We start from the raw sequence: 24,523 nt of genomic DNA on the forward strand, positions 1-24,523 counted from the left end.
ATAACGAAGAAAATTCTATTTTGATCTGGAGGATAATGGAAAATCTGCAGGTTTCGCTAAAAACAGAAACATTAGCAGAAGTCTGCCAAAAAATCGCGAGAACATTGTCACAGAGGCATTTCATCGTAGTGGTACATCAATAATTTCCTTAGCCGCATGATATTTCCCGCGGCGCGACGCTTTCCACGCTCTGCTAACTGTATGCGGTATCGATTCGCCGAGCCACGTGCAACTTCGTTATGTAATAACAGACAAGTTATTAATCAGTCAACGAGTTGGACGCGATAATCCGTGACCATTCCTCACGAGGGTGTCCCGAAAGTGGTCTCGTTCGCTGATATCTTAAAAGTGGTCGAACCAGCTTCTCCTTCCCCGGCATACATATATATCTCGCAATATGAGCACATTTTTCCTTAAGAATCGCTACCAGGTCGGGAAGAAAGTTTCGCTTGTTTATTTTACAAGGAAACCAGTTTACATAGGCAGGGAAGTATGGCGCAACAGCGTGAGTAGAATCTAGTTAATAGTCAGTTGAATAAATATTCATAATCCTTTACGTAATAGAGTGTTTACTTTTTCTTTCCTTGACGCTAGATTTCCTTCTTATGGAGGCGTAAACAGCAAAACTAGCGCAAAAACTAGAGTAGTATACCGTGAAAAAAATTATGTCTCTCGTTTTCACCTTACTAATGGCACACAAAGTGTTACTTGAACTCTTACTATACACTCTGTAGAAAACTTTTCTGTTTGTTCGTTCGCAGACGCTTTCAAATTCGTTCGAAACTTTGTCGATAGGATCTTGGCAAATACAATCGTATAGTCGTATCTTACCGTAATGCTAATGAAATTTCAAAATGTTTTGTATAGTACACTCGTAAAATGTTTCGATAAATGTTCAAAGAGCTATTGTACCTTGTATGTTAGTTGGAAATAACTTTATGCTCCCGTGGCTTTGCGAGGTAGATGTGACGGAGCAAGTCGACCCAAACTCTAAACGTAATTTCGTGTGGCGAACCGCGGCGTGATGTCCCGAGAACCGGCGAATAATCCGATCATCGAAGTTTCAGCCGGGCCAAACAGCCGGTTTACAGTTTACTTATTCGCTGGGCTTCCGATAAATTCGTTTCATGGGAAACCAGTGAAATGCAGGCTGGCCACGATAATCGATAGGCTGTTTGCTCGACGGGCTGGAAGCTCGCGATACCGATTGACGAACAGGGCAAAAGTAGTTCTTTGGTGACATAACGTGACTGCGATCCATGGAAAGTCTAGGCCGCCTATGTTTCGTGTTCGAACAGCTCCAACAGCTCGTCGAATTATGTGGGTTTATAGTCGAGACACGAATCGCCGACTGTGATTGGGAATTGTTGCTTTCCCTCATGGTCCGCGCACGTATCTTCTATTATTACCTTCTCTTTTCCTTCGTATCCTCGTGCTCACCGCTACCTAATGCAATTGCTTTAATTCCATGTAATTGTATCGATTTTGCTTCCGGTTTACTACACACGCTTTCTTCCGTGTGATTGCCTTCGCATCGATCATTACGTGCATGCTCATTGTGACGTAAGAATATGTAGAGAATGTTCAATGAAGAAATACAATCGTAAAAATCGTTGCGGTAGAATCGAACAACAGAAACGGATATAGACGGATATTCGATGAAAAAAACTTAGGTAACCATGATTCGTGTACAATGTAAATTTCTTCTCTACTTTCATCGATATAATGTTATACGTCGGTAGAAACTGCGATCTTTATCGTGCAAGTTCCATCCAGTCGCTCTTAGTCGGTAAGTAGATAAGGACAGCGTTGGTCAGACAGGAAAATTCCGCGTGTTTCTCCGAGAGAGAGAAGACATTCGTAATTAAGACTGTGGCGTGTCTAGGCAAGTAAATTGGAACCACGGCAAATCTTAATGATCTAATGGACGCCTCGTTAATCATTCATGGGGGAAAAAGAAGGAAAAGGGGAGATTAACTGCGCTGACTCAGCCATTAGCTTCCTGGGAGGCGTGCAGAATGCCGTTGATTCTTCGTTCCCCGCGGGATGGAACGACGCATTAACGTTCTCCGCACGCTTTTGCATATCCTGCTAAGCCGTCTAATTCTTGACTAGATGCTCACCTTGTCGACAAACTTGGATATACTCGTCGAGAATCAATCTTGTTTTACGATTTCATCGAGCGGGTGTCGTCGATGTTACCAGATCGTAAATTAAGCAGGAAACCACCGACATGCCGAAGCGCGAGCTTCTCTGCAGTTTTATATAAACTTTGTCGATTTCTTGAAATCTTCCGTATCACCGTTATAAGAGTCAATTACACGCATAGTATCGTGTTTATAGTGCACTCCTACGATCTCGTAACAAACTTTTCATCACGTCGGTATACGAACAGGCGCTGAAGCGGTACGAGATCGCACGATTTCGCGGCTTAATTTCCCATGCATGCTTCATCCATCGCTGCGCCGAGCTACGAAGATAGTGGCCGTGTTGCGCGTAATTACGTTAACGAGACCATCTTTGCGAATCGGACTCGATAATCAGAGCTAATTACTCCGTGGTAAAGGAATTCTCGTTGCACGTGTCTCGTTATCGTCAGATGCCGTTTCACCGCGAATCGACCGGGAACCGTGTTATGAGTGTCGACCGTCTTCTCAGCCTACTTCTTATTATAACTTTTCTTAATTTTTATACACGTTGTATACAGATAAGTAGTACTCGCTTACTATTCTACTGGGATAAGTAGTCGCTCTCAAAGCTAAGCTAATGTTAATAAGATTTCAAAGCGTTTTATACAACACACATGATATTGACATCGAAATTTTCTATCATAAGCGTTCAAATACTTTCGCAAACCACTGTATATTCTCATTGTTACGGCATAATATTCACCAGGATACGTTCTTGTTAACAACAAAATAATTTTATTGGACCAAGAATTATGTACAGTTCTATGTACATAAGATTATGCTTATTAACCGTGACTGGTGGTCGAACCAGATTGGCCTGTGATCGATGAACGGTATTCCGAGTCGACGGAACAATCCGCAATTTTCCCGCCCATGCATCGCGTGCCGGTTACATGCCTCGCGCATTTCGATTTCAAGTGCAGCCTATGACTAAGCCGAGCTGTACGGCCGACAATCGGTCGATCGATCGAGATGTGACGTAATAAAGCGAGGCAGGCATGCGTGCACCGCGACAGCACGTTTGAGAAATCGCGTAGGCCAAATCCTGGAAACAACTCGATCGCGTTGTGTATCGTGTATTAAAATCGATACGGAACAGCTTTACAAGGAAGTTACGTATATTTACGACGCTAATTTCACGCGTCTTTTAAGGGGCTACTTTGCATGCGCTCGTGGAATGATTGATGTTTGCCTTCTCGATTTCTATCTGCTTTGTTTATGTACAGGAAATTGAGTAGGGGCTGCAATCTCGACGACGACGAACGATAAATGTTTGAAGCGTAAACTGCGTTTCTACATCGATAAAGATACGCGACTTTTAGCGAACGATTCTAGATATTATACTTTTGTTATATTAACAACAGAGGAATCTCCATTACATATTAAGAAGGAGGTTAAAGTAGATTTACTTTAAACGTAATTTCATCGAATTATTGTAATATTCCTATTCTATTAAATACTTTACTTTTATGTCACCCTTCTAGCAATGAATTCTGTTCTGACAATATATAAATTTGACCGCAGTTAATACTCTATGAGCTTTTATCGCAAAGCAAAATTTTGAATTAAATAATTGAGATTCCACTGTTGTGAATTGCTACAGTGACGCTGTTTGTATAACGATACATTAGTTTAAGATATGTACTTCTTTGTACAAATACTGCTAAGGATACTCCTGAGTGTCGTTGGAAACACGTTTAGAAACTCTTCAGGCAGTATAAAAATAATTAAAGCATACAATATAATACAAAATTGGACGCAGGATTATTTGTTCCTAAATTATTCCTTGCCACAAATTCGTCAATTTCTTGAGAACTCCTTGCCATACCGCTTCCTCGTTGATGATGACACAGTAATCACGAATCTCTCGATATTTTTACCTCCATTACCTCCTTTATCCATCGTTAATAGTAAAAGTACCTGTAGAAAGCTGCAACAAAATATAAAAAATAATCTTACTCAGCTTCTGGAAATACCGAACCGCTATCAATCACCATAACCATACATTATCCTTTCAAACATACGTTTCTAAACCCCGTGAAATTTTCAAATTCATTTTCTCTCCTTTCAAATTAAATTCACCATATCAAACTCGATCTTTCCGGACAAAATTCTTCGCTTTCTCTTTTCTCAAATTTAACTCGACGCTTCACTAAATATTCGTTCTACATATTTGTAAACTTTCTTTCCATAGATAGACATTGAGACGATATTTCATTGCTTTAAACAATGCACGCTACCAGTTATGAATAGGTATCACGAGACAAATCTCATTATGTAGCAAAGGTGTTACGTTCTTGGTTTTCTAGTTCAACACCGCTCTTTCAACAGTCGTTCAATCCTGCATATTCCTGCAATTCCTGCGAAACAGGGTGCTTATCATCGAGGCGGCAAAGTTCGAGATGCTGCGATTTTCACGAAGGATCGCGCGGCTAACCGGCAGAGCCTCGTTTCCGCGAGTAATCGCTGGGACACCTGACCACCGGTAATGAGAAGTCAGGCCGGGACCACTTCAAAGCTGCTAATTACAAGACCCTCGTCACCCAAGTCACCCTACCTCATCCACATCCGATATTCTCTCTCCCTTTGACTGTTAAGTGCTCGCTTTTCTGTCCGTTGGCTCCAGTACTGGGCCGACCGCGGCGCTGACAATAAAGTTAACCAAGAGGGAGACGGCAGTGGGATCCATTAGGCAGTCGAAGGGGCGTCATGCTACGCGTAAATTTAGGCCCCCTCAGAGTGGAACAGACTAGAGAAGAGTACTCGTACCAAGCAAGGGTTGCTTTTCGACGATGCGGTCTTTTTCCGGTTCGCATTGATTGAATTTTGAAAAGATTTTAACTTCGCAGTGGTGCTTGATGCATTGCGTCTGGAGAATAGTGGAGAAATCGTAGAAGTCGTGTCTGCGGTTCAAGTTTAACGATCGATTCGAGTTACGGGGCAACACGTGCACCGAAGAGTCTCGTTTCCCTTTCTCTTTCCGACACGACGACACCATCAATTCTCGATCACAGACGTTCAGAGGGCAGAGGGAAGTCGATCGAACTTTCACTGGCAGCCGGTCGTTCGCGAAACTATATCATTAACACCTAAATCGCGCTCGACTCAAGTAGCTCCCTGTGTCCCGGGAATTTGTCCCCGATTTCCACCCCGTAATTACCTCCTTTCCGCGCGATTATTCCGCGCGAAAAGGCGGACCAGGCCGATATCGCGGCCCGTTAAAAGCTCGACGAGAGACGGTAGCATCGTTAGAACTTTGCAGAATAACGCGCAGACAACATCGGAATGGACGATCTCCATATTAACGACCCACCTTCGTCGCTAAGCATTAACGAAAACGAGGCCTGGCCTGGCTGTTTCGCGCGGCTGAATTAAATTATGCTTTGCCCTACTTATCTCACTGCTAGCGAATCTTTCGAGTTATCTCGATGCCGCACGACGAATCTCCAGGCAATCATGGTTCGAAACTTTTAACACGTTTTCTTGACATTAAAGCGCCACGACGGTAATCGTCGCCAGCTTCAGAACAGACGTTTTGGCATCGTAGAAGATAATTTGATAGGTTTCGAAAAAAACTTCTAATCTTGTAAATCAACCACTTTCTTTGTGAGAATCTTACGTAGCCGCGGACAGAATTCGTGGTTTGTTGGATGAAATCGAAAGTCTATTGGTACAACAGGTGTCTGAAACCTTGAATGTACAAAATCAATTACCCTTCGGTATTAAATAAATAGGAGAATGAAACCAAAGCTGAAAGCGTCTAAACGGACGGCGCGAACTCGTTAAATGTTCTAATACTAACTGCGTATTGCTGTCTGAGATAAGATCGGTAATTAAATTCTGGAGTTCCATTAGAGAGAAGTACGAGTATATTTTATATATCTGCAATTATGTAAGGTAGGTAGTTTACACTACCACACTTTTCAATAAACTTTCATTAACCGAGTAAATATTTGCGATTATATTGCAGGCAAAGGTGCGCATAGTTCTTTAAGTGGTCCGTTCGGTAATTCGATTAACTGTTATTGCTCATAATGACAGCGTATGAAAGTCGCGCAACGATTCGTGAAACTGTTTGCACACCGATCGAACCTGTCTCGCGAGTAGACCGCATGCTCGTAAAATTGTACCCATTACACATTCATAACGGATTAAATAACAACTCGTTACGATTACTGGAAATCGTATTACGAGTCTACTTTAATGAACGAATTAAATATCAGCTTCGTTCGCAGCGTTGAGTCGCGATAAAGAAAACGGCGAAAGCCTAGCAACGACCAATTGCGCCTGTTTACGATTATAAAATTCAAAATTGCCTTCGTTACGCGACTGGTTAACACTTTCAGGGTTGCGTTCGACCACTGAAAAATGCAAATCGATTTTCTATTCCGAAGAACGATGCTATTCTCTCATATAATCAAAACAATTTGTTTTTTTCTAAATTGTCTTTTTTTTTAACAACCCAAGTTATACGATTTCCATTGTTACAGGAGAAACTTTCTGATCTTTGAAATCCCCGAAGAACGTTTCAATTCTACTGTTAAATTCATCGACACGGTTGTTAAATTTACAAATGCGGAAAAATATTTTACAATCTATCGCATGAAAGAGAAACCGTAATTTATCAATTCTTGATGAAAATACGGCAGCCGCTAAAGAAAGCTACGTTTGAAACTTTATAGCCGTCGTAGTGTTAAGAAAAGAAAGCTTAAAACCGCGAACTTGACCGTGAGACGAAGAATCGGGAAGTCGAGGAACATTGATCCGAGTGGAGGTACAATTTCCAGCGTGACACTAAAAGCGACGACCTTGTCGTTGACCCGGCTGACCTCGTAACACCTGTTACGCCTCGCGAAGTACCTCAGCCGAGGTTACGCGTAAACGAGTTTAAGTCACGAGGCCAACGAAACCACTTTCACTGACTCCCCGTCACGCTGTTCTTTAAGTGAATCCCAAGGCCTGACTCCTCTTCGAGGAAACCGGTATTCTCTTCCTCTTCCTCTCTTTCTCTCTTACTCTTTCTCTTGTTCTCTGCCCAACGACGAAGATCGCCAATGGCGGGCGCGGCACGATTTCGATAATGAAGGACGAGAGGAGATTTTTATTCGTTCACGTAACTTCTGCCGGGAGAATCAACCAGAGAAACAGCGAGAGAGAGAGAGAGAGGGGGGCGGGGAGGAATCCCGGCGACTTAATCCCGGAAGAGGCAGCCCTCGGTGCTTCCATTTGCGCGTGGATTACTCCGTGATGTGATTTATGCGAGAACCGAATCGGTATTTTCTGCGAAAATATCGCCGTCAGCCTCGGGGATTTTAGGGGTGGCTTGTTTGTTTCCCAGGTTCGATTCATAAAGAGGAAGATTTTTTTCCTTTCCTTAAGAGGGTGCAAAACCCTGACAAGTTCAAAATACCGAGTTTTTATATTTATTAATTCTTTTTAAATTCCAAGTGCGTAAAATATTTTGTCGACGCGGCCTATTAAATAATCTAATAATCGATCTTCTGAATATAGGAAATAACTTTTTCGTTTTGTAACACTTTTCCTTTAAGACGATCGAAAGTGAAACAAAATGTTACATGAATATTATCTGAAAAAGATCTGGATTTATCATTCCGTAATTATCAGACCGTAACATACGTTCGTCCCGTTTTCTCAGTTGCTATAGTAAATACAAAAACGGGACACGGATTTACGTTACAACCCAATACTTACCTAAAACAATTCTCAAACTCTATCTATCTTCTAAAATTAATGCTAGACTAAGCTTACCTGTACGTCACCATTCTACGTGCCAACTTCTATGTCTTATTTACAAAATGTTAGTAGAATTTCGTACGTTAAGACGCACTTTCAAATTGGACAAGTGTCGGGTGTACTAATTAGCACCAACTAGCACAAACAATATCTATTGTATTAGTAATATATGACTGCATGAGAAACTCTTGGGTTAGTGCAGGAAGAGGAGTCTTGTGTTTCCATATTTACAAGTTTCGTGTGACTCGAGAAATTTGCATAATATTGGAATTGATGCTTCGAAGGTTAGATGTTCGTTTATATATTACCATCTTCCGCGTTTTAACGCAGTGTTTAACATTTAAGAAAGGTCAGGGAGGAGGGACGTCGACCTTTGAGTAGTTCACGATCACGAACGAGATGGAACGCCTTTCACGGAAGAGGCCAAGGATTGCAAACGTATCCTCTATATGTTGAATTGAGAATATTCAATGATATTCGGTGTAACTTTCGAGCTCTTCAACATCACGTAGGTTATTTAAAAGTGACGAAGTAGAGTAGGTAAGTGTTACGAAGATCACTAGATTGCGGATGTTTGTGCACTTATCAAAAATTTAACCCTGCTACATACTTTCTGCCATTTTCAATCCATTTTTTTTGTCCAACGTTATATGACAAGTTTGAACAAAATATGAGGAAATTCTTGTTTTAATATTACATCGAACGTGTTCTTAAAATGTTACAAACATTTTTGTTTGGCAAAGTAAGCGCAAGTGTGCAATATAAAAACTCGACGATCGCAGCAGGAATAAGTAAGAACCGAGAAAACAGTACTCCGTCTAAGTTCAATTTCTTTAGTGGCGCTCGAAAGAAATGTGAACTAGAATAAACAACCGCAATCTAGAGATTACAGTATTGTTACCGTAATGAATGTGAGTCGTTTAATGAACAGCATGATGAAACGATACCAATGAATTGACACAGTCGGCACGTGTCAATGAACACAAGTATCATCGTGTGTCCCTTCAGTCACACCCTAATTACATGATGTAATCGATCATTCATACTCAATGAAAGAGATCTTCATGCAGCATGAGGACATGTTGAAGTAAACGAAGGAAAAGGCTGGGTTATCCGACGTGTGTGACAACAAATAAATAGTGTTTTATTCACAAGTTAGGTGCACAAGGACGGCGACAAGTGCTCGGGGTTAGTTTCACCCCCAAAAGTTACTGCTCGCCGCGAGGGGGGTCTTTGGTGAAGGTCTGAATTTTAAGAGCAGATTCGTTGCCATTCTCTGCTTCTGCGTCACGAAAGCGGTTTCATTTTCCCTTCAGAATCCAATCGACGATTTACCTTGGTTGGGTGGCACGAATCCGTATCCGCTCGCGCCTACTATCACTCCGCTTGTGTCCGCGCTATTTGGCGGGGGACCCGGAGGGAACAGCACTGGACCTGAACGAAAAATCATCCTTGTTAAAAATGTTGAAAGTAGTTGCAAACTCTCAATTATTTAACCCTGATCCGGTTTTCGAACGTGTTCTATCTCAAACTCGCGTTAGTTTCAATCGCGAAAGAAATTTCTAACGTTTTCAGGAAGTTATTGCCATACAATTGCAACAAGAAATCGCGCATTAATTTTTGTATATTTTCCTCAAATTGAAAACATTTTCCAACGATAGAAAAATACGATACGATCGGAAATTATCCAAAGAACGTAACACTGTTAAGAGGAAAGTTGGCACCAAATTATTACATTACAGTCAACTATAACTTCTACAAGAACTGTCCGATCCACTAACGTGTCTTATCTCCAACGCAGTGTCAATTTCTACAGCTTTTCAATTATCCTCGACTGATTATTAATCTACCTCTTGCACGTTTCACAGTATGCAAAACTGACTACTGCGCGAAGCCTGAGGCCGTCACTCATCAAACTGTACGTTCAATCATTTCGACGCTCGCCGTTTCCATGTCCGTCGGCTCGAATCCACAGGAATTTCAATGAGACACGATATCTTAGTTTCAATTCCATTCCCACGAATGCAGCGATTATGAAAAATCATAAACACGCTTTAAGTGAGCTCGTTAGATGCCTGTCAAACCGTGACTCGCGATTATTCGAGCTACCAGTCAATGAAATTACACAGCTGTATATTTTCAATGAAATTTTTGAACTATCAATCGCTGATTTTGGTGAAACTTTTAGAATGTATTCTGAAAGATATTTGATCTATATATTTTTTATCTGTAATCGTCTACATGTAGGTTTTTATCTCACATTTAAAATTTTTAAGATGACTGCCGAAGTTCACAGTTAGAAATTAGAAGAACTACAAATTCAATTATAAAATACAGAAATGGCTGTATTTATTGAGAATAAACAAGTCGAAAACCACTTAAGGAATCGTTTCGAGATTACGGAATTCTTTGCGTAATCTGTGATCCGGCCTTCACGGCTTCTGTAAGTCTTTCTCTTGTATCGCTATGATATTTCGTTTCTTTGACGGCATTTGGTCTAGTTTAAATCGATTGTTCGATCACGATCAGAAGCAGAAATATGAATCACGTTTCACAATGTTCATGTACAATAATTCTCCGCGACCTTTTTGATGAATGATGGCATCACGGGAATTTAAATTATAGTATACAGTAAGACGATGTATATTGTCATCTATAAACTTCGTTATTTTCTCGGTAACAAGTTATCAAGGAAAGCCAGTGGAAATCTGCCTGAATGAGGAAGTAATTTGCGTGAATGATTATTAATCGATGCCAATACGAGATAATGGTTTCTGCTAATGTACAGCGTGGAAATAGCGTGCAACAAACTCTGCGATGCTTATCGCGCCGCGAGAAACTGTTACGAAATTGCGACGCTCAGTGGCAAACACCTGATCAATTGTTCCGGTTAATTAAGAGAGGCTAACGAACTGATCAAAGCTACTATGTACTCGCCATACTTCTATCTATGCTTCGCTAATGAGCCGAGCTCTTTACGCAGTCGGCTTACTTTTTCTCATAATCTAGTTAGTTCCAGTCTCCATGCACAATAACGTAGACTTGTGTTTGAAGAATTCTGGAAGGAAGAAAAAATTGTTATCTAATACTCGGTCGCTATAAAACGACCAGTTTCAGTACGATTCAGCGCACTGTTAGCAACACTTTGGCGAGACTGAACTTGGCACCCATTCCGTGCGTAAACGCGCCGCGTTCCATTCGACTGCAAGGATCGCGTATCCTGGTTAAGCGTGCATTGGGCTCACACACATGGCGTAGGCAAATGTCACAGCTGCAATGTTGACCTTAGAATACGAATAGGCGACGAGAGGCCTCATTATCGCGACGAACGACGCTCTATCCGTCAATCGTAAATTGCAAGATTTCACGCTGATGGACGTGAGATACCATAAAGTTTCTAAAATTGATTGACCAAGTTTGAAATAACACGATGATTCACGACAGCTTGTAGAAATCGATCGAGAAACTGACTGGAACATATACGACCACTTTCCTTTTACCCGAAACGAATTATTCTAATCACGAGCCATTGCTAGTTTAACTGAACGTCCATAAACCTGAACTGGTAAACGCAACGCGCTCGATATCGATCAGGCTATTGCGATTAGTTCCCTCTTCCGCTATTGATCGTAATTTCTGTGCTTGCTTTCGAACCTTCGGAATGCAAAGATAATCTCGTTTAGTAGCAGCGTCACGCTTCGTCGGGAACATGGACAGCGGATATGGAATTAACCGCGAGTTCACGAATCGATGCTTCGTACTCGTGGCGAAAATTATGATCGACAGGGTTCGAGTTGGAATTGGAATCAAGACCCGCGTCGAATTGATCGAATTGATTGAAAGGTAGTATATCGAGAACATGAGAAGGGTTCCGAGGATAAAGAATTAACATACTTACCTCTGTTCGATCGTGGATCTCGCATTACCGCTGATTGCCTCAGGTAAGGCCCGAATCCTGCGAACAGCTGACTGTAGTCCTGGGACGAAGCCACTGCCAGGCTCATTAAAACCAAGGTCACCAGAATTGTCTGAAATAAACAGATTGATTCAATACGTGCTTCATTTTTTATTTGAATTTTTTCACTGCCTTATAAAACGTTCGACAAACTAACCAACGTATCCAGCATCGCGGACAAATTATTACATTCTCGAATCTGCTTTCACCGTTTCTCAATCTTCGTGTAAAAAGTTGAAAGTCTCACGAAAAAAAATACGCCATAAATAAAAATGGAAATTCTCGCAATCAGTTTTAATCAAGTCTCTAGAGGCGATTGCAACGATTCGACGAGAATATTGGCTCTAAGCTGGTTCCAATATCGGAAGCTGCGTCGCTATTAACGTCGCGAATTCCACTATACAACGGAGAACGGTCAACGAGACTCGAAAGTTTCGTTAAACGATCTAAAAACGCGCCTAACCGCAGAATGGTAACCTCGTTCGGATGATTTACGATCGAGAAAAGTCTTATATAGAGTTGAAAGCACATGACAATTTTTACGAGCGTTAACAATGCAGCAGAATTTATGGGACAATAGCCGCGGAATAAAATCACCATCCTGACAGATTGTATACAGGTTGCCTATTCAACGTTTCCATCCGATCTAAAGTCACCCGACTTCCTTAACATTCGCCATTAAACGATAAGGTATGACTAAAGTGTTACTTGATAAATTAACTAGGACAAATTATGGAGAATGTTGAGGGCAAATGGCAATACGGTGCCACTTTACCGCGAACTGTTCCATTCGACTCTGATGAATTGCAATGGTTTTATTTTTAATTGATTTGTTTGCCTTGTAGATAACTATTTCTGTTACGTGTTTGTAGGTATTTATGGCATTTAGAGTGGAAATAGATTATGTTCGAGATTTATGGAACATCGTAAATTTAGACTCCTATCTCAATTAAGGTATTGTTCTAGCATGGAATTTGCAAAAAATCGATTTCTGTTGGCACTTTATGAGAGTATAGGTTATCGAAACGGTTAAAACGACGTTCTAGACTACGGTACTCCCTTAAAAAACAGCAGCAATAGCACTTCCGTTTCCATCGACTATGTAACACAAGTGAGATGTTAATTACTCTTTCGACAGAACATTTCAATCTCGCAACAGGTTTCTGCTTCTCGATCGTGGTTCCCGCAAAAAGCCATAAATATTCCCAAGGTGTTATCACTTAACGAGGAATCGTGCGCCCGAAAGAAGTCTTAAAAAGGAAATACACAGTGTCGTGAAAGTGACGTAAACTCTCTGTGAATCGCCGATTCGGAAATAGAAGAAACACCTTCTCTCTTGAAAACAAGCGTGGAGGAAGGTGTTTTGTATCATCTGACAAATGACGATCTTCTCGCTTTTCATCGAGTCTTACGTAAAATCTGACGTTCGCTCGACGAGGATTCCATCGACGTTACGGGCTTGGGAACGTCGGTTAATGCTATCGAACAATTGCTCACTCGATCATGGCTGATTATTTAAAGTTTAAATGAACGTGAGCACGCTCATTCTTCTATCGACTTTCTGTATCGAAAGCAAGGTGAGCAGCGTGACACGTCATTGCCTCGCGATTTCTTTCTTAACGTCTAGCACAATGTCAAGGCGATTAATTGTTGCTCCGTTATGAGAACTCCGGTCTACGATACATCACAGTAAATAGTTTCCAACTGAGAATTCCCAATGTATTAGACTGGTGAGAAAATAACGTCGGTGTTTGATCGTAGTAAGAAAAGCCTCGAATGGCTCGTATTTTATTTTGTGTTATCATTTTCCTACTAATCCGATACTTCAAATCCTAAAACCAGCGATTGCAAAATGTCGCTTAGATGGAATCGCTCGATCTAACATAATCTGGTGAGACGTTACGTTGATTTACCAACGAGATACTCTATGACGAGGATAGTGTTACGCCACGCTGGGTTTTCTTGTCACAACTTTCAACGGGGTTGATTGAAACGAGAAAAGAGAAAGACAGTTTAATGATATAGTCTCGCAAACTGCCAGAAGTCGAGTTGATTGGCATCGGTTCTAATTAGCCATAGCTGCCTGCATGAATAAATCCGCCATAATTACGCTGCTGAAACCGAACGGTGAGAAAAATGCGACAAGTCGTTTCTCAAATACCGATACTACCTCCAGTTTTCTTCAAGCCCATCTTCTTCTGTCAAAAAGTGAAAAAATCCCATTTTAAAACGAGAAATCACATAAAATGCTTCATATGTCAATGAAGGTATGAAAATCTCAAGGTGTATGAAGATCGTTATGTATGTTCGTTCAGAAGAACGAGAGGAATAGAAAAGCAAGGTCGAGGTAACACGGCGAACGCGAATACCTACACGTATCTGATTATCGAGTGGCTACTACAGAATGTTTCAGAATATAATTTTATTCAAACGTAACACCTTGGAAGTGCAATTAAACGACGAAGAATACAGAACGCCTACATACTTTAAGCCTGCTACGATCCTCGAACTTTTATTTCCGAATCTCACTCTTGTTTCAACAAACAAAATATCTTGTAATATATTAAGACAAATTGCAGTGTAAGATGGAAATACAAATTCATGACTCAAGAGATTTTCCTGGTTCTCTTTGAACTAAAATACTTTTATATAATCTAACTTTTGCAACTCTTAGACAGACAAGTTAACCCAATTTGTTCTTCAGGCGAGAGAAACGACATTGAAGAGGCACCTTAAACATGGAAGAGAGCGATTTTAAAGGAATTCTGCTGGAAAAGCCACGCGCGTTCTATCGTAGGTACAGAGGCACGAGGTCGCCCACAAACCACGGCACACATGTTCGTACACCGTGACGATAGATCACGCCGCTGTGATATCTAAGGCAACGCGCGTCGATGATCACGAGAACTGCACGTAGCGCACGGTGGCTACTCGAACGAGCGCGGGGCGATGTAATTTATGCTTTGCATTCGTTGCGAAATAATCGTAAACATATTGCATATTTGTCGGGGTGAAGCGGCGCACGAAATGCAGAGGAAAACCAGGAATCGGAGGTAATCAGAAAATCTGCGTCGAGTTTTCCACGCGTGAATTAATCAACATTCGTGCCGCTGATTGTATAAGCGGCCTAAATCGAAGACTTAATTTTGCGCTGCATCTATTTACAGTACGATAATCTGAAATCATTTTCGCAAAGTGGTGGAAATTTAACCGTAGAATTGAGTTAGCTGTTTCGTCGTTAAACAGAATTCGGTTCACGCGTCAGGCACAAAGCTTTAAATACGTATCCCGGAATGAAAAATATATGACTTACGGGTGATAGTAATAGCCTTTCAGGAAAAGTATACCACTGACTCTACAAATATTTTCGTGGGTGTAATTCACCTAATCTTGTAATTAGTTTGACATTTTTTATACGCAATTTGAAAGTTCGTGAAATACTAGTGCTTTACTACACAATGTACCAATCTACACTTACACGAGTTCTCTCCAACTCTTGAAGCAATAGATTTATCAACCTGCGACTATTTCCAGGAAGAATAACAGTTTCCTTTCTCCTCGATGATCAATAAAAGACCGGGTCGACCCGTTTCATTATTTTCTCTCTAATTCGCCCGCGGTCTGCGAGTTTTGCTCGTTCTCCGGTATCTCACACTTTACGACATCCTTCGTACAGAGCGCGATTCATCACAAAATGTCGAACACGATTTGTTCTCGCGTTGCCTGATCGATAAGCATCGATGTAGATCTAACTGAGCGTATCATTAAATCAATGTAATGGTTACTTTCCTTGATATCTACCGTTTTGATACGATGTTACGTGTCGGATCAAACGACTTTGACTGACAAAATAGCTGTATTTTATCCAAACTGACTAGACCCGAAGAGTATTTACGATAGATTTTATAAGCCATTTTTCAGAAAGCTCCTTAATTCATTCCGTAACATTATCTACCAACAAATTTCACTATCATTCGATCGCAATCGATATCGAATTGAACACGAGGCGAAAGGGACGATGCTTCGAGTGAAAACCAGTCTCTTGTCAAAACAATGATCTCTCGATTGTCACAAACACAAACAGACCGCGTCTCGAGTTTCTCCGTGCGTCAAGTGAGCATACGAGATGTATCTCGAGTGCGTAGCGTTTTGGATCCATTAGCAGAGATCGCGTAGCGAAACGCTTAAAGCGTACGCTCGAGTGTTCCGACGAGTGCTTCCGCGTTTAATATTCAGAGAAACGATTTGTTCCTCTGCAGTCGCTTTTTTCCAACGTTTACATCATTAATGACGATGCTATTCGGTCGCATCTGTGGAAGCCGGATGCGTTCGTTGCATAACGTGGAGAAACATACGTCTACGAACGAAAGTACGTGGAGTTTTCCGTCGTTTCGCCAATGGAGAACGCTCTTCTCAGGCAATTTCTCGTTTCAGCTCGTTTGGTAGACGGTTCTAATACAGAGGATCGTTGGAATTATCGTTTCGGGAAATATTCACGCAAAATTGACTAGTTACACGTTAGGTAAATTAGGCGTGTCGCGGAATTGTCTGGCATTTCTGGCATTAGCGAGGCTCATGTAGATAACAGCAATGAAATTTCTCTTCCTTGTCTCTTCCTCGTCTTTTCACTTTCTTAATCTCTTACGTTGCGAAGACACTTCAAGGTATCACTGACATTAAAATATTGCTAAGAAATAAATATTTGTTCGAATCTTATGATACTAGTTGCAAATAACAACATCTTCGATGTTAGTTAGAAGTATTATTTCTGTGTACTTCCATGTGTGCATTTACGCTCCAATGATCTTGTTCTAGTAAGTTGTTCTTAACTATATCTATAGGTTGCAAATCTAATTTTATATGCCACCATAAAGTAAACCGAAGTTTGTACGCTCGTAATAAAGCACGGGAGTCAAACGGTTAATTTACACGAGTATTTTTGTCACCGTACAGTGGAATGCTCCTATCTTACATGTACACACGACTGCACTTCAGATAGCTATTGTTACAACACGCCCACATCGTGCCCATGCAAAATATTATCTTCTCGCTTTTACTTTTCTGTCATGTGCTACTCGTGTATTAGTACCACCGTAAACCCGTCGTTTTCTCGTAAAACTATTTTTTCTCTCCGCGTTAGTGCCTCCAGACAATTAGAAAATTGAAGCGAGCAACGGTAATTACACGATGCAGAGAAATTTCCCTGCAAGCGTTTCTTAATTGGCAATGAAAACAAAGCTTCTATTGTATCGCATATTTAGAAAGGATTTTGAAAGGCTATGTTACACATTTTCTAATTTTCCGATAGAAAATTGAATCCTTCGCAAGATATACGGAAGGAAAAATTGCAACAAACTAAGTCGATGGGTTAAGAGTTTTTACTAATAGCGTGTGCAACGCAATGAAATTCAATTAACACGAACCCAAGTGAACAGATTTGTGCAAACAGGTTGTGTTTCTGTGAGTTTTCGGTTCGCGTGTTGCAAACGCCGCAGGCGCCTAATTTCGACATCGGCGAAGATATGATGCACACTCGGGAACGCAATGCGTTCATTGCAATGTAGCTACTACTGCTTACGCAACATCCATTCGCCTAAAATTCAACGTTCGACATTCTTCTATGGCATCGAAATCTCCATCGTTGAAATTTTGATAGAAAATTCCTTTTAGCTTATATGCTAATCTTACACAAACCGTGGAAAGTACAGTGGCTATAAAAGATACTTGTACTGTTCGTCGTAATATCAGACGTTTTCAATCGTGTGAAAGTACTACTAAATGAAATTTAATATACTCAGTCCTGATTATTCGGTATGTATTGCGCTGTAATAAGAACAATGGTATATACATACTTCTTGCAGTCAGTGTAAATTGCTTCTAAGAACGCTATTGGTAATACACGCGACCGGTTTATTACAATAGAAAATTCATCAGCCTGGTTTTGTGAAGCGAAAAGACGAAAGAAATAGGAAACATCGTGTCGACTTGCGGAACGTGAACCGGGAGTCCTTTCAGAAAGGTGGCGACGGTGCAATTGTGAAACGTGTAGCGCGATAATCGAGGTCGACTGTTCAGAAAATTCGACGGAATGCGTTCTCTGAGAGCGAAACGACGCCACCGCGTGCACCGGAACGAGGAGAAACCTTCTATCGGCGTTACGGAATTCGTTGTTGTTCGTGGCCAACGAAGAAGAGAGAACAACTGAGAGTAATATAAATTTGAATCGTGTACCCGGAGAAAACTGTATAATGCACGTGTTACGATTTCAGAGAGTATCAGAAAAATATGCACGTGCTGCAAGAGAAAAGACTATTGCGATGTCTCGAAGCATTGTTCGGCACGCAAACATCTTGGCAGAAATCTGCAGATCGCCTCTTGATAACAGGGAATAATTATTGCGAGGATCAGATTCAAGATGATATTCTTGACCTCGAACGATATTCTCTCAGATTCACGGTAAATTATTTATTCGTTGCTCGTGCAACTGTTGCAACGTGTATTTCTAACGGAACAAAATATAGGTAACGGAAACGTTCCCTCGATGGCTAATGGTAGTGACTTGTATCACCATTAATAAAACTTCAAAATGTTTTATTTAACGCGTTAAATATGGATATAGGAGCTATTGTAATGTAGCCACTATTGTACTACTAGTATGTTGCATATACGCTAAGTGTTCAAATCTTTCGTGTGCCAATATTACGACAGAGGCATCGTTCTGATTCAGAGGCTCTTATAGAATTGTGCGATCGAGTGAAAGCGAACATCCCCGATTGCGTTTTCATCCTCCGTGTGTCGCTCGTGCAATCCTCGTGTTGGACTTCGTCCTTGGCGGCGGGCCAATTATTGCGCGAAATGAGGGCCAAAGCTGTTGAACAACGAACGTCTTCGTAATTAGAAAGTGGAACGACTGCCTCGTCCTACCTATTGAATTTCTATCTCTGTGCTCCCAAATCCTCCAATAGTTGGTACATATAGACTAAGATAACGTTATTTCAGATAATAGGATAAGGCTAAGCAATTTGCTTTGTAATTTGCTAAATTCGATCGCCGCTATTGTATTAAACGTTAACAGTCTCGTATACGCAACAATTTTGGTAATTCTGCGCAAAATTCAAAGTCAAACGTTAAGATGTTGAAACTTAGTTGACTTAGCCGAGTGAGAGACTCGAGTAGTTTAGTTACTCAAATATCTTACTATATATTCCAACGTACACTTTCCCTTTCATATCGATGTTATCTTATCGTGACTGGTCGAGCCGCTCCATTGTAGGGCAGTCTAGCATCCGGCAACATCTATTTACTTTCATTTCGTATAACGCGAGAAGATTTGCTGGCTACTGGCAATTTCGATTTTCGTTTAGAGTTCGGTTACATGATAATATTACGTCAGTAGCAACGGAGGCAGCGCGTGAAAAGGGTGAACTAGTTCGCAGAGAACAAGAAAGGGAGGGATACTTCCGACCGCGTACGCGGTTACGGTTCGACAGTTACCGGTGAAAAGCACGAAGAAACGTTTCTCCATCGGTTCCGCACCTTTCCAAGGCGGAAAAATCGCCACCATTCACCAGGGGGTTTTTAAAAAATAAAAGACCACCAGCGAAATGATACCTCTTCTCTCCTTTCCAATCCGTTCCCCGGACCACTTTCGCCCTGCAGGAAATATATAACGAGCTAAATGTTTCTGACTTGAAAGTTATTTATTCTTTCTGTGCAACTAATTATCAAATTATTGAAAAATTGAGTATCGGAAAAGTTTCATGTTTTCAGTCATTCGTGCAGGAAGTAGTGTTTTGTTTGTATTATGTTATAGATATTATGAGAGAAGTGTAGAAACCAGGAATCAATTTTATGAAATCGAAATCGAAATCTATGTGATAATGTTCCTGAACGTAATCTAAGAATTTAATATCTATAAAAGTTATTTATTCTTCCGATATAATTAAATATCAAATGCTCGAGAAACTAAAGATCAAGGAGATTTTACATTTTTTAATCGTTTACACAGAAATAGCGTTTTTCTTTTTTGTATTTTGCCATGGATACTATACAAAAAGCGTACAAAATCGGGAAACAATCCTACCCACGATATCGAAAGCTATGTACGCAGTTCCTGAATCGAATTTAGTGATTTACAAGCGGCCACGATCGCAGTTACCGCTTGGCGACGAGGAAAAACAAAAGCCTAATACAATAAAACGATGAAATCGACCTTTCAGCCGTATGACTAATCGACCACGATATACCGAGCGCGATTTATTTCGACCCATGAATCGTTTACGTGCAATCGATGGATTCCGTTTTTTTTTTTTCGAATATTAATGGCCGTCGATTTATTTGTTGCTGTTTTTAAACGGTATTGGAAATCAGAAAAATAGGAGAAATGACATCGTTTAGGACGAGAAAGGATTTCAAAACTCTTTGCGTCAAAGAGGCTGCTCGGAAATAGCACATTCGTGCAACCTGTTTCACATTAATCTCATACGTCGACGTGACCAATATTTCTTCTGGCGGCTCGAAAATGATTTATAGAGCTTTTTCGTCACACCTCGTAACGACACGACGTAACGTTGATTTTCCAACGTTTCTACTTCCTCGAGCAATCAATTCACGCATAAGTAATATTCCTTGATAATATGGAAATATTATCACGATCGAATATCAAAAAAAGAAAAACCATGTCTCTGAGGAACGCAAACCGCGGAATGTGTATGTAAAAACATTTTCTATCGCAACACTTCTAAAATCAATTTAAGATACCATAATTGTACGAATCGTTTCTTGTTCACGCACTAGATCCCCCGAAATTGATCAAAAATATCTCCGTATCCGACTAGCTGCGTTACTCTCACCAACTACTTTCGACATACGTACATAAGAAAAAAAATATACCCTGAGAAAACCTTTTGCATTCGTTGCAATTCTTATTCGATACTCGAGCCGAACGCTCGTGGAAACGTCAATGTCGCTGTCGATTACTTGACGGTTAGATTAGAAAGCGAGAACGCACACCTATGACCGGTGTTAAGAGGGCAACCGATTCACCGCGATCAGGGAAACAGATTTCGAATCGTTAATCGCGTTCACTAGTTCTCCAATGAATTCAAACTCCAGTTGTTAGTTGAAATATAGCTGGAGATCAGTTAATGCCACTAAGAACCTCCCATTTTCACGTTGCTAAACGTAATATACGTTCACTAATGCGTTTTGCATAACCAGTACTTCTCGTCTTAGGGCAATTAACGTGTAATAAGTTCTTTAGAAATCAGAGTCTCGTGATAGCGAGATATTTATACGAAATCGAAAACATCTAGAGAGTCAAGTGTCGCGATAATTTCTTGTTAGTTGTTCGCCAAGTAAGGATTAATATCCCCACCAATGATTTCGCAAGTCGCTATCTAATTCCGATCGCGTGACTAGGATCAGTAACCGTTTTCATTTCAGACAAGGGTTAATGACGTTTTTCGTGCGTGACTGCATTGGACAGGGCTCTTATGCAAAAAGTGCATAAAAGAGAAATTAAGCGATGTCGTTTGCAGTGTTATTTTACAATGCTTGTTTGAATTTTCGAGCACACCTAAACGATTTCCGCGGCTGAAACGAATTACTCTTATTGTTCTGGTCTGATCTTAAATGTTTTCTCTTAGTTTCCTCGATCGATATTATTCATTACGTTACGTAACAATCGATGAAGTCTAAAACTTTGCCCGTAAATTATAGTTTTAAAACGATTATTAGAATTTCTATCAAATTTCTATCAAATATCTTTCGGATAGTAATCGTACGATTGGATCGATCGGATGTTAATCGTACTCCTGACACACAGACTGGTGATTCGTTACGCAATGACAGAGCAACCCGGCAAGAAGCAGACGTTAGTTGAGGCAAACGTTACATCAGCCCGGGGCAAGGACGTGGACCTGTCTCGCCGACGGCTACGATCTCGTGAATGAACCCAAGTCGGGTTTACGGATTTCCTTTACTCGCGTCTCCATGTTCGTTCAACTTCTTCCTATTCACTCTTGTCTCGACGAATAAAGCGTCTATTCGGTTCCAAACTTGGAGGCGCTAATTAACCAAGCATAATCCACTCGTATGAGACGGATGATTACTTTCTCTTCGAAGAGCAGAGTGACGAAAGCGATGATAACGCGGTGAAGAAGAACGTGTGCAAAGTATTTGAATAAATGTACAACCTACTTTCACGATATGTGACTCCAATGGGATCATCCAAGGCAACGAGGGCTCGCGACTGCAGTAAATTGCTTGCAACTACTATAAGTCATTATAAGTGTCATAAAAGTGATTCAGCTGACCTCAATTAGGATGTGCTGTTAATGCTACCGCGATTTCTTCTACATGTTCTAATTATATGGAGACGATAAATAAGCATGCTGATAATCAGGTTTACGAGGATTCTAAGCAGTAGTTCGCGAGACGAGTCGCAGTTCCAGAAAAAGAGGATGTAGAAAGTTCGGCCATAACAAGCGAATCTCGTGGTGTGCATCTTTACACGCGGTTACGACGAAGACGATCAGGGTGTCTTCTCGCTCTCTCGCCTTTCTAATAGCGGATCTTATCTTATCACGAGCTAGATATTCGAGGCAATAGTTGACCTACTTGAATTTTAAATTGATCCTTCGACGCAGAAATACGATTTCTGCACGGTCAATGATTTCAAATCACTAAACAAGCGTAGAAAGTTTGTACGTGAAAGGTTCGCCAAGATGCTGAGCCACTTCTGGTAAGACAATATTTACGAAAAGTTTGAAAACGCCGCGCAAAAACCATATCAATACCGTACAGGCGAGATTGATGGCCTACCAAAATTCTGCTTTAACATAAACCGATCGATATTCCACGATAAAATTCATACTATTATTGAAAGAAGAGTCTGATCGTAAATATCTGTTCTCACTTGCAACACCGTCATCCTGCGTGAACCTCTCGTCGATCCTCAATCCGTCCGACTACCGTGCTCGATGGTACCCAGCCAAACACCTCATTTCCCCAGGAACCGGAAAGAGGACTGAATCACGTTCGCGTTAACCAATCAAACGAGTCATGTGCCAAACTGGACACAATCACGAAAGCTTTTCTGTCCGATCGCGAGAGTAACAATGATCGATCGAACGAACGAACGAGCACAGGGAGCGCGAGTTAGTTCACTATAAAAGCGCGCGATCTAGTCCCGCGAAAGTCTCTCCCACCGGTGCTACCGCCCCCTCCAATTAATCACGGCACACGGGCCAACTCTGAGGAAAACTTCCCTTTCCCATTGCCACGAATCTCTTCCGTGCGCGTGTACACTGTACACGACTCTCTTCCACTCCTTAAGCTTACGCCCACGAGCGCGAATATTACTTACGATCCTCATGGTTCTTCGATTTTCTTCACAATCCTTCGATTTTGTGTAGAAGAATAAGTCTGCTCGGAGCGGTCACGTGGCGACTGGGTAGTCGCTAAATGGACTACACGCTGGACGAGCCAGAAAGCAACTGTAGTCTCAAGCTTGCGTTGACTCGTCGATTCTACAGGCACGCTGATATTCACCAGCTTCCACTGCAGGGCACGTTCGTTGCTCGATAGCTGGAAGAGAACAGTACGCTTGTTCCAGAGCCTTCCTACCTTGTTGGAAGCTCGGTAAAGCTAGACTCGCGAGCCTGAGCAGAGGAAACGGTGCCGATAAAAGGTGGATCGTAGGTGTATACCGCGCGCTTGCCGTACCGGGAACGTTTGACACGAAGTGGGGGCTGTTCCTGGGACTTATATGTCGCCGCTGGAGGCCACCGTGCCTCTTTAATCCCTGCCCCCCTTGGGTCCGAGCCCCTCTAAACGGACCCTTGACGATGGTCAAGGTGACCCCTGCCTCCGGGGACACTACGCGACCGATCGCCAAGCTCCACCGCTCGCAATCGCTCGGGGGGAAACGACGCGACGCGCGACTCCTCGTCGATTCTACATCTTGCGCGTGCTTCTTGCTTTATCTTTGGCAACGGTTACTCGTAGAGTCTTGGGCATCGATCGTTTTCAGTTTTAGAACTATTGTAGTACGTTTAACGCAATGGTATAGGTTTAAAATGCGTTGTGCTAATTTTCATTACAAGCCAAGAAAAGAAGGTCGAAAAGTGCGACCTTTGCTTTTTTCTTCGCGATTCCGGCCATTCGCTTGCTTCGATATTAAAAAAGTTATTCAGTTTCAAACTGTTTTGCAACAATTTTAGAAATCTCTTTACATAGCTATACATGTGTATAAAGTTTTAACTGTGCCACGTTCTTTCGGTCATGTATGATCAGATAATTCGATTATATAGTTCTTCCCTACTCCTCGACAAAATATAAAACAATTTCTTAAGCACGATCTAGCTAGACTCGATTTTATGTTGAACATTTTGTTAACTTAAAGAAATCTTCGAAATCATAAAATGTTGTGGGTCACCGAATTAATCGCGTTATAGAAGGGCGGTAATTATTTTTTGGTCGTATTATAGAAGCACCACTTTATACAGGATTCCTAAAGGTGTTAAAACTTGTGAATCATTCTAAAAAGAACAACGCAGTTATTCATTCTTCTGCTAGATCGATACTACATCCTTTGCAATTCCTCTGATACCTTCCAATTATC

The 24,523-nt window shown here is 41.3% G+C and overlaps 1 protein-coding gene across 3 annotated transcripts; it reads right to left on the reverse strand.

Annotated features, from left to right (window-relative positions):
* Nucleotides 1-2,775: 2,775 nt before the first annotated feature.
* Nucleotides 2,776-23,935, reverse strand: LOC117214732. Of its 3 annotated transcripts, none has more exons than XM_033461033.1 (4): nt 23,267-23,935; nt 11,842-11,971; nt 9,279-9,377; nt 2,776-4,119 (listed from the first exon to the last, which is right to left on the reverse strand). In XM_033461033.1, the coding sequence occupies exons 1-4, from the start codon at nt 23,273-23,275 to the stop codon at nt 4,094-4,096; spliced, it is 264 nt and encodes an 87-aa protein (XP_033316924.1). In that variant the 5' UTR covers nt 23,276-23,935; the 3' UTR covers nt 2,776-4,093. The 3 variants fall into 3 exon arrangements, with proteins under 3 accessions (XP_033316924.1, XP_033316906.1, XP_033316916.1); XM_033461015.1 differs by lacking the exon at nt 23,267-23,935 and adding an exon at nt 22,817-23,060; XM_033461025.1 differs by lacking the exons at nt 2,776-4,119; nt 23,267-23,935 and adding an exon at nt 22,817-23,062 and having other exon boundaries at nt 9,063-9,377.
* Between the last annotated feature and the right edge of the window lie 588 nt (nt 23,936-24,523).

This window comes from Bombus bifarius, unplaced genomic scaffold, assembly GCF_011952205.1.
Source record: "Bombus bifarius isolate JDL3187 unplaced genomic scaffold, Bbif_JDL3187 scf7180000007971, whole genome shotgun sequence".
Classification (NCBI taxonomy): domain Eukaryota; kingdom Metazoa; phylum Arthropoda; class Insecta; order Hymenoptera; family Apidae; genus Bombus; species Bombus bifarius.

Excerpts from the sequence above, each read along its gene's own strand:
- LOC117214732 (XM_033461015.1), bottom strand. Across the intron at positions 9,378-11,841 it reads AGATCCACGATCGAACAGAG|GTCCAGTGCTGTTCCCTCCG; the intron begins GTAAGTATGTTA and ends TTTTTCGTTCAG. Across the intron at positions 4,120-9,278 it reads ATTCGTGCCACCCAACCAAG|CTTTCTACAGGTACTTTTAC; the intron begins GTAAATCGTCGA and ends ATTTTGTTGCAG.